A 10,503-nucleotide genomic window follows, 5' to 3' on the forward strand; every position below is an offset into this window, starting at 1 on the left:
GCATACTGCCAAATCACAGTATGGAATTACTGTGTTAGTTGAGTTGATAAATGTTTTGCCTTTCGTTTCTGCTTATTATGATGGATTTTATGGGTGTTTATGTGATTTGTGATTGGCTGGATTAGTTCCACTTGTCATAGACTTGTTTGGCATTGATGGGAAAGCCCACAAAAGCATCATACGTGTTCATGGTGTGTGTGTGTTCACGGTGTGTGTGTTCACTGCTGTGTGTGTGCACTTTGGATGGGTTAAATGCAGAGCACGAATTCTGAGTATGGGTCACCATACTTGGCTGTATGTCACGTCACTTATTTTTAACAAATTGGTTTAAAAGAGACATTAATCCTCTTATAAAAATGTTTGACAATTTTGGAAATCTTCTAACTTATGGGGGTTAGAAGTTGTGGCCTAATGGTTAGAGAGTTTGACTCCTAACACTAAGGTTGTGGGTTTGATTCTCGGGCCGGCAATACCACGACTGAGGTGTCCTTGAGCAAGGCACCGAACCCCCAACTGCTCCCCGGGTGCTGCAGCATAAATGATACCCACTGCTCCGGGTGTGTGTTCACGGTGTGTGTGTGTTCACTGCTGTGTGTGTGCACTTTGGATGGGTTAAATGCAGAGCACGAATTCTGAGTATGGGTTACCATACTTGGCTGTATGTCACGTCGTCACTCGTCGTCGTCGTCACGTCACTTATGAACAATTCTTGTCTATGTACAGTTTCCCTGTACAGTTTAGGCAATTAAATTAATTTTAGAAGGTGTTGAGCTATATGAGAAAAAATCCAATAACAAACATACGTGTTATTTTCCAAAAACAAAATAAGTATCTCATTGAGGGATTTTTTTTTTATTAATTAATTTTTGAATATTGACTGTAGAAGCACTTGGCTAATTCCTTTTTAATACTGTATGAATAATAAAATAAAATAAATGCACTTCAAAATTCTACATCCCATTTACCCTTCTTAATCTTTAATATCAATATTCACTGATGTTGATGATGTATGCTGTTTTTGTAAAAGTGAGAAAGATCCCGACTCATTTATTTTTTTACTTTAAAGTCCGTTAACAGGTTTTGGATGGATTTGGCAGAGTTTTATAGTTAATTTAATGAATATTGATTATTGATTTACTTAAAAAAAATAAAAAAAAAATAAAACAAAGTTATGTTCTATTATGGAAACAAAAGCAATAAAGATCTAGAATTTATTTATTTTATTAGCAAAATTTCACATAAAATAAAATCTTAATTCATCTCCTTTTAAATTAGTTTGTTCTGATTTTGAATTATTTGATTATTTCTTTAATAAGAATGCTAAAATAATAGTAATAATAATAAAGTAACTGGTTCTTTATATGTTAGGGTTGGATGTGAGCGATGCTCAGAAGCCTCCGGGTGTTTGTGCTTCAAGCCGCCCAAAACTACAGCTGTATGATACACTGCACACGCGCTTCACTGATGCTCATTTCATTAAATCCACTCTCAAACTGTTTCTGAAACACACAGAGGATGATTTTAATCTGTTATAAACTTTTACACTTAAACAAGGCTTTAGATTTACACGCGGCTTTGTTCCGTGACTGATGCTCGCCTCGAGTTTGATCTGCGCGGAGCAAAACAAACATTTCCTCGCCGCGTGTTTTAGTCTCCACAGAAAGACAAGAACCTCTGCTTCCTGTTCACTTTGTTTCTACTGCGTCAAACTGTTTTAACACTCGAGTTTTGCTCTTAAATGTAGGAGAAGAAAACACAAGCGCGAGCGGCTCGCGGAGGCGCGCAGACACCGAGCGGGCGGGTTGAGTCTATAAGGTTCTCATGTGTGGTTTAAGAGCGCAGCGCTGCTCGAGCGACACTCATTGAACTCAGTGTTTGAAAGACTGTAACTCGGCTCAGAGAAATGGCAGAAACCGCTCCAGCTGTTGCCGCTCCGCCGGCCAAAGCGCCCAAGAAGAAGTCCGCCGCCAAAGCCAAGAAAGCAGGTCCCGGTGTCGGTGAGCTGATCGTCAAAGCCGTGTCCGCGTCCAAGGAGAGGAGCGGCGTGTCCCTCGCCGCCCTGAAGAAAGCTCTCGCCGCCGGCGGCTACGACGTGGAGAAGAACAACTCCCGCGTCAAGCTCGCCATCAAGAGCCTGGTGACTAAAGGAGTCCTGCTGCAGGTCAAAGGAACAGGCGCCTCCGGCTCGTTCAAGATCAGCAAGAAGCAAGCCGAGACCAAGAAGAAACCGGCCAAGAAGGCGGCTCCTAAAGCCAAGAAGCCCGCTGCTGCCAAGAAGCCCAAGAGCGCAGCGGCAAAGAAGCCCGCCGCTAAGAAATCACCCAAGAAGGCCAAGAAACCCGCCGCCGCCGCTAAGAAGGCGACCAAAAGCCCCAAGAAGGCGACCAAGAGCCCGAAGAAGGCGAAGAAGCCAGCAGCGCCCAAGAAAGCAGCCAAGAGCCCCAAAAAGGCCAAGACTGCCAAACCCAAGACGGCAAAGCCTAAAGCTGCCAAGCCTAAGAAGGCAGCTCCCAAGAAGAAATAAACATCTTCTGTTTTCTTCCCCAACGGCTCTTTTCAGAGCCACCCACAAACTCTAAAGAAAGAGCAAAAGAAATTCCTTAAATTTGGTTCTTAGTGGAAGTTTATTATTATAAGACTGTATCTGAGACATGCTGAACGCATCTAGAAAAAAAGGAGTCACATTTACTAATATGATGCAAAATGCAGTTAGCGTCTAACCAGAAGTGCAGTAAGTACAGAATATACAGTGTCTACAATATGTTACAAATGTACTGCAATGTACAGTACAATATGACACAATTTACAGATTTTTAAATACTATCAGCATGATATACAGATAGGTGTACTATGAACATACAGATGGATTATGTATGTACACTATAAGCAGAACTATGAGCATATGAACATAATTTATGAGTGCAATGGACAGTAAATAAGTGCATAGAAAATATTCCAGTGTACAAATGAATCATTCAGTATTCTGGATGAACAGACAGTAGTGCAAGTGAAAGTGAACTTTTTTGTTGAACAGCGTTAATGGATCAGCAATCTATTTAATTAGGTTACAAACAATATTTACTGATGTTGTATATAAACTTAGTCAACACCCCATCACAATTTCTTTATTATTATTATTATTATTTTTTTTTCTGTAATGTGTTTAATTAAAATGCAGCACAATCCGCGCGCCAGCTGTGGAGGCGTGGCTTCGGCGGTGGATGGTTGGAGGGAAGTTCAGTGATTGGTTTAAAATCTTACCAGGCTCTAAACCAATGGGCGACTGGCACACTCGTTTAAAAGCAGCATAGCGGAGTTCAGAAGGTTATTATTTCCCTTTGTAAACGAAGACATAGTTTACGGTCGAAGATGAGTGGACGAGGTAAAACCGGCGGCAAGGCGAGGGCGAAGGCCAAGACTCGGTCCTCCAGAGCAGGACTGCAGTTCCCTGTAGGTCGTGTTCACAGACTTCTCCGCAAAGGGAACTACGCAGAGCGCGTCGGTGCCGGAGCTCCCGTCTATCTGGCGGCTGTGCTCGAGTATCTGACCGCTGAGATCCTGGAGTTGGCTGGAAACGCCGCAAGAGACAACAAGAAGACCCGCATCATTCCCCGTCACCTGCAGCTGGCGGTGCGCAACGACGAGGAGCTCAACAAACTCCTGGGCCGAGTGACCATCGCTCAGGGCGGCGTGCTGCCCAACATCCAGGCCGTGCTGCTGCCCAAGAAGAGCGAGAAACCCGCCAAAACCAAGTAAACCGAGTCCGCTCTGCTCCTCAAACACAAAGGCTCTTTTAAGAGCCACCCACTCGATCTGATGGAGAGCACTTTTTGTTCAGTTTCTTTAGTATTGACCAGCCATTCAAGGTTTAAAATAAAAAGATTTACCAAATAATTTTACTGACAATGTGGGTAACTACAAATATAATACACAGCTGAAGCTAATTTTACGCAAGTACTTAAGTCCTTAAAAAAAAAAAATAAAGCTCTTAAGCAACAAAGTTAGTGTGAAACCTGTGCAGAGTGTGTTTGATGTGGTGTAAAAGTTGGACTTTATTTCTCATTGAGATTGAAGTTGTCTGGTGTTTTGCTGTACAGATAAGATTGTTGTTCTTAATGTATATGCATCTGGGCTTTGGGCTTCAATTCTGAAAACAAACACCAGTCAACCAAACGAAATTATATGTACACTAAATTACTTGTTTCTGACTAAATGTTTTATTAATGTTATAAATGGGTCTGTTTATAAAATGTCTACAATGTTATCAATTAGTTGCAAAATTCATTAATTTAAATAGTGTGAAAAATGATGAAGACTTGTTTTCATCCAAAGTGTTTGAACGATCCTCTTCAGTGAATGATTCGGACATCAGGTACATTTTAACAGTCACTGCTCGTCTCTTAACGGCATATTTTAACACAATCTCTATTTGAAGCGTAACATCCGTCCCAAAGGTCACTTACTCATTTTGATTGTGATTGCCACAGCATCAGTCTGTATCTTCTCGTGCACACATACAAGTCTATACTCTATGTATTGTGTCATATTTGTACCAGACCTCAAAAGTAACAGGTGCCTGGGTGGACCCCCGCTTCTGTGACCCTTGTTCTCAAGCAAATATGTTGCTGAGAAAATTATATTTGTGTTTGGATCAGGTAAAGATAATAATTTTTAGAGCATATAGTACATGGTTTTATACTGCTCCCTTTGGATTGAGTTTAAAGAGAGAGAGAGTATGTAAGCTTCAGAATGCTTACAATGACTGTATGAGGATCCTGCTGAAAACACAAGATGGAGCAGTGCAAGTGATCTCTGTGAGGCTTTCAGGCTTTAATGAGATATTTAATGTAAAAATGTATTTGCTGATTGGATGATTCACAGCATGCTATTATAATGCTGTTGTTAAATCCTAGGCCTGCAGCGGTGCGCTATCAGTCACCAATGAGTATGACTGCCTTTTTTAATGTTACTGCACTATTTATTATTGTGTGTTTTGCTAATGGACGTTGATTGTGAAAATAAAGTTGTATGAATGAATAATGCATAAAGTAATAAACAGAACAAAGCATTTTGAGCGGGAAACACAAACAGCCCCGTTTGAAAACAGACGCTGCGCAGTCATTGGCTAGCAGTCATGGGCAGACGTCACATATCAGCCAATCACAAGCCTCTGCTCCTTCATGACATCATTAACTCGTGGCCATTTGATGGTTTAAAAGCAGACACAGAAGAAAGAAAACGCATTTCTATGTACTGAACGGAGAAAGAAGTTGATCTCAGCGATGGCAAGAACCAAGCAGACGGCTCGTAAATCCACCGGTGGTAAAGCCCCGAGGAAGCAGCTCGCTACTAAAGCCGCCCGCAAGAGCGCCCCAGCCACCGGCGGCGTCAAGAAGCCCCACCGTTACAGGCCCGGGACCGTGGCTCTCCGAGAGATCCGCCGTTATCAGAAGTCCACCGAGCTGCTGATCCGCAAACTGCCTTTCCAGCGTCTGGTGCGAGAGATCGCTCAGGATTTCAAGACGGACCTGCGCTTCCAGAGCTCCGCCGTCATGGCCCTGCAGGAGGCCAGCGAGGCTTATCTGGTCGGTCTGTTCGAGGACACCAACCTGTGCGCCATCCACGCCAAGAGAGTCACCATCATGCCCAAGGACATCCAGCTGGCGCGCCGCATCCGCGGAGAGCGCGCTTAAACCCGCCGCTGCGTCACACCCCAAAGGCTCTTTTAAGAGCCACCCACACTACACTGAACGAGACAGTTTCCACTCTAACCTCGAGTATAACCGATAGGACGAAATGCCGTTCGAATCCTAACCTCGTTTATATTAATCTTAGTTCCCCGTTGCTACAAAACAGATGAAACAATAGATGGGCCGGTGTTAATCACTCAGTTTCGCAATGACAATTGAAGTAAAAGAATGTTCTACTCTGGGGGAAAAAAAAAGAAAACGTTTCTTTCCTCCAACATATGATGACCTCGGCCAAAATATTTATTTTTCATTGGCTCAAGTAAAAAAAAAAAAAATACATGGATATCTTTATGCATTTCTCTAAATTCATAACCCAATTTTTTTTTTGTTAACTGGATGATTTTTTTTTTTTAGTGTAACGTTACTTCTAATATGTGTACATAAAAATTAAGTTCATTTACTGTTTTGTTTTTAACTAATAAACCGCGTCCTAGTAGCGGTGATTTTGTTATAATATGTGTGTATTTGTAGCTGAAGTGATTAATGTGGTTTCTGTAGCTCTCCCCGCGCATCTGAACAACTATGATGATGATCTATAATCAAAGCGTCTGTCAAATGCAAACATGTAAATATTATCTTATGAGTCTTTGTCAAATTAATCATAAAACATGGATTTTAATACAACACAAAGCACAGACATTGTTAGATCAGGGTTTGGGATTAAACCACACGTTTCCTGCTCGAACTAGAGGGGGATGGGTGAGTCATGTGACACGGAGGTGGTTTCAGTTAGGTCCTGTAAGCAAATGTAAAAGACCTCCCTGGTACAGTTTTCTCATATTCATTTTCGTCACTTGACTGAATCAGAGCTCATCTTGATCATGTCTGGAAGAGGTAAAGGCGGTAAAGGACTCGGGAAAGGAGGCGCTAAGCGTCATCGTAAAGTTCTGCGTGATAACATTCAGGGAATCACCAAACCCGCCATTCGTCGTCTGGCTCGCCGCGGCGGAGTCAAGCGCATCTCCGGTCTGATCTACGAGGAGACCCGCGGGGTGCTGAAGGTGTTCCTGGAGAACGTGATCCGCGACGCCGTTACCTACACCGAGCACGCCAAGAGAAAGACCGTCACCGCTATGGACGTTGTGTACGCGCTCAAACGACAGGGACGCACCTTGTACGGCTTCGGAGGATAAACGTCTTCAAATCAGGACAACAAACCCAATGGCTCTTTTAAGAGCCACCCACACTCTCACAAAGAGTTAATCTTGCTGTTTTAGGTGAAAATTGACACCTAATATTGTTCGTCTGTTTTGAAAAATGAAACTAGCTTAATGTGTCTGTGTGTGGCTTGCACCGAATATACATCTTTTCATAATTTTGAGCCGAAAACGGGTTCTTATTTTTAAAAGTATTTAAACAAATAAACGAAAATGTTAACGTTTCCAGAACAAATTATTCATATCTGAAAACATAACTGGCATTAAAGCTCTTGTTCTGATTTTGATCGGGATTCTCAAAATCCTGGAGTTTTTGAGAAGAAGTTGGAGTTTGTGTAACATGCGTTTTCTTCACAGTGAGAGAATGTATGTTTTGATTCGCTTATTTAGCCGTTTCTTTGAATTGAAGTAATTTAATAAAGAGAAAATGTAGTCAGATGGCAGGTACTTAAATTAGAGCAGAATAGAAATTTGTGGAACAGCAGACGAAAATGAAGTGTCTAATCATTATTGCTTTTCTCCAAATTCTCTGAATGGTTCAATAAGGTTTTAAAAAAAAAATACTCTATATGTTGACAGATGAGACATATATATATATATATATATATATATATATATATATATATATATATATTCTTTTTCGTGTATGGAATATGACTAACAAAAAAAGCAGGAATTATAACAAAAGGAGTGTGGTCATGTGGGTCGATGTCGTTCAAACCTGAAACGATGGGCGGGGCTAACATTTTACCGTCTGTGATTGGCCCTCGTTCCGCTAGTGATTCTTCTCTTTGTCCAATCACAGTCGAGTTTATGGGTGTGTTCTGTGGAAGCAGGCAATCAGAGGGTTCCACGTCTCTGTCTACATTAGCATAGGCGAGTGAATAAGTGCCCCTGTCCGGCTCTTTCTGATCATTGACTCGTCAGCAGCATAATGCCTGAACCAGCGAAGTCCGCGCCGAAGAAAGGCTCTAAGAAGGCTGTCACTAAGACCGCCGCGAAAGGAGGAAAGAAGCGCCAGGAAGTCCAGGAAGGAGAGCTACGCCATCTACGTGTACAAAGTGCTGAAGCAGGTTCATCCTGACACCGGGATCTCTTCGAAGGCGATGGGCATCATGAACTCTTTTCGTCAACGATATCTTCGAGCGCATCGCCGGTGAAGCGTCTCGTCTCGCTCACTACAACAAGCGCTCCACCATCACTTCCCGAGAGATCCAGACCGCCGTGCGTCTGCTGCTGCCCGGGTAGCTGGCCCAAACACGCCGTGTCTGAGGGCACCAAGGCCGTCACCAAGTACACCAGCTCCAAGTAGAACAGTCGGAGGCTGTTAAACACCCCAAAGGCTCTTTTAAGAGCCGCCCATCTTCTCCTTTAAAGAGCTTTTATAAGTTTTAATCAGACTAGTTTCTATATAAAATAATACAACATTAGTACTTGTTTGGAATATTTGTTATAACTTCCGGTTTTACAACGGTGTTTGTTTTTGCAGTGTAACGCAGCCTTGGTGTTTGCTCAGAAGTTAAATCACGATTTTCTAGTAATAGTTCTGTTAATGAATACATTTAAAAATAATAATTACAACCTGACTGAACGGTAAATTAGATCTGTCTACATACGTTTTAATCATATAAAATTATAAAAAATTCACAGTCTATAAATAAGTGGTTGATATTACTTTAGTGTAAAACATTTTGTAAACAATGATTTTGAAGTTAAAGTTTAAACTGTTTAAAACAGCCATAGCAATGAGTAATGTCAGTTCTTACAACTTTTTATTTTTATTTTATTTTTGTGTTTGCTATACAGTGCTTGTTTAAATGGAATATTTTTTTTTTTTTTTTTTTTTTTTTTTTGTCAGAAATAGTTCTTTTAATTTATTGCATAAAAAGGTGGTGATTTCATTGAGGATAATAGAACTGATAAATTAACTTGGGTCTTCAAGTCTTGGGTCAGCAATACCACGACCGAGGTGTCCTTGAGCAAGGCACTGAACCCCCAACTGCTCCCCGGGCGCCACAGCATAAATGATACCCACTGCTCCGGGTGTGTGTTCACGGTGTGTGTGTGTGTGTGTTTGTTTTTGTGACATATCAGGACACAACTTTGTATAATGTCATGGGTATGTCACAGGTATTACAAGGAGAGGGTGACTTATGAGGACATAACCCATGTCCCCATTTTTCAAAACGCTTATAAACCATACAGTATTAGTTTTTTTTTTAAGAAAGTAAAAATGCACAAAGTTTCTTGTAAGGGGTAGGGTTAGGTGTAGGGTTGGTGTAGGGCGATAGAATATACAGTTCGTACAGTATAAAAACCATTACGCCTATGGGATGTCCCCACTTTTCACAAAAACAAACATGTGTGTGTGTGTGTTCACACTGTGTGTGTGCAGTTTGGATGGGTTAAATGCAGAGCATGAATTCTGAGTATGGGTCACCATACTTGGCCAACTTGATCTCAAAGAAATGTGTGAAATGAACACGACCCCTTAACCCCGATATATGTGGTGGTAGCACGGAATGTGTTGAAATTACGTGTGGGCACCACGGAAACAACACACATACAAAGTCAACGAGGCTTATTTGTCGTAGTGGACACAGATTCCCTGGATCAACAACGTCACACAGTGGGCAGCGGTAAATGTTTTTTTCTAGTTTATGAAACGTCCTCCTTTTATAATTTATTATTGTGAATTTGTTCCTATTTTTTGTTGTCTAAATAACAGTAAATTGTTTGTGATATAAACTATCAATTTATAGATGGAGTAGGTTTAAAGAATGGCCCAAGGCTGTGTTAAATAGATTGTTCCCTTTATGTTATTAAACCCTTTACGATATTTTATTATTTTCAAATGTATTTTCTGTCATAGCAGCGAATATTATTAATAATTATTCTTATGAATCAGAAAACTTTCAGTGGTTACCACAGCAATGATACATCACGTTACGCACCGTAACGCACGCTTCTTACCCATAATCTCTTTTACCACTCATTTTCAGTTGACTACAGTAAGTATCTCAACCCAATGGGTGTTTGTTTGTTAAAAAGCACGTAAAACCTTTGCTGTTATTTCTTTAGTGGTAGCCGATCTGTGTTGCGTTCATCCCTGGAGATTAGGTTGATTTTGTTAATGTTGCATTATCATTTACATTATCATTTACACGGCTACCCCACCGCTATGCCAAATGACAGCTGTCCCCGGCACAGTTGGATTGTGGCACTGCTAACCACAGCTACCAAAATCAGTTTAAACTCATGTATTTGTTCATGTGTGTGAAGACAACAATGTTGTTGCAGTGGTTAAAGTGGTGTGCATATCTTAGTCATTATTTTCAAATAAAGTTTTAGGGGAATTACCGGAATCAGGGATGGACTGGAATAAAAAAGTGGACCTGGAGTCTTTCCAGAGGATTTGACTGCTCAGTGCGACTTAATGTCAATGAAAGTTTGGACCTGGAGTCTTTATTGATGATTTGTTTGATAGGTGGGTATAGATAGAATATCCTGTAACACTATGGTGCCATACTTTTGTAAGACTTTGCCATTTTAGAAGGCACTGAAATCATAATGAGATAATTGAGAGTAATTGTTAT

General features: G+C 41.1%; 3 protein-coding genes and 1 pseudogene across 3 annotated transcripts; all 4 read left to right on the plus strand.

Moving 5' to 3' along the window:
• The first annotated feature begins 1,732 nt into the window (after positions 1–1,732).
• Positions 1,733–2,575, plus strand: LOC122138054 (histone H1-like). The gene has a single exon (XM_042728857.1). It carries the CDS (start codon positions 1,904–1,906, stop codon positions 2,522–2,524), a length of 621 nt encoding a protein of 206 aa, XP_042584791.1. The 5' UTR covers positions 1,733–1,903; the 3' UTR covers positions 2,525–2,575.
• A 779-nt stretch (positions 2,576–3,354) lies between these two features.
• Positions 3,355–3,775, plus strand: LOC122138062 (histone H2A-like). The gene has a single exon (XM_042728864.1). It carries the CDS (start codon positions 3,370–3,372, stop codon positions 3,754–3,756), a length of 387 nt encoding a protein of 128 aa, XP_042584798.1. The 5' UTR covers positions 3,355–3,369; the 3' UTR covers positions 3,757–3,775.
• A 1,454-nt stretch (positions 3,776–5,229) lies between these two features.
• Positions 5,230–6,897, plus strand: LOC109060823 (histone H3-like). The gene is made up of 2 exons (XM_042728869.1): positions 5,230–5,615; positions 6,560–6,897. Exons 1-2 carry the CDS (start codon positions 5,283–5,285, stop codon positions 6,881–6,883), a joined length of 657 nt encoding a protein of 218 aa, XP_042584803.1. The 5' UTR covers positions 5,230–5,282; the 3' UTR covers positions 6,884–6,897.
• Positions 6,898–7,842: 945 nt separating this feature from the next.
• Positions 7,843–8,975, plus strand: LOC109107751 (annotated as a pseudogene).
• The last annotated feature ends 1,528 nt before the right edge of the window (positions 8,976–10,503 follow it).

The sequence above is a fragment of the Cyprinus carpio genome, chromosome B7 (assembly GCF_018340385.1).
Source record: "Cyprinus carpio isolate SPL01 chromosome B7, ASM1834038v1, whole genome shotgun sequence".
Taxonomy (NCBI): Eukaryota; Metazoa; Chordata; class Actinopteri; order Cypriniformes; family Cyprinidae; genus Cyprinus; species Cyprinus carpio.

Excerpts from the sequence above, each read along its gene's own strand:
- LOC122138054 (XM_042728857.1), top strand. The coding sequence starts at position 1,904 with ATGGCAGAAACCGCTCCAGCTGTTGCCGCTCCGCCGGCCAAAGCGCCC.
- LOC122138062 (XM_042728864.1), top strand. The coding sequence starts at position 3,370 with ATGAGTGGACGAGGTAAAACCGGCGGCAAGGCGAGGGCGAAGGCCAAG.
- LOC109060823 (XM_042728869.1), top strand. The coding sequence starts at position 5,283 with ATGGCAAGAACCAAGCAGACGGCTCGTAAATCCACCGGTGGTAAAGCC. Across the intron at positions 5,616-6,559 it reads TCGAGGACACCAACCTGTGC|CTCATCTTGATCATGTCTGG; the intron begins GCCATCCACGCC and ends ACTGAATCAGAG.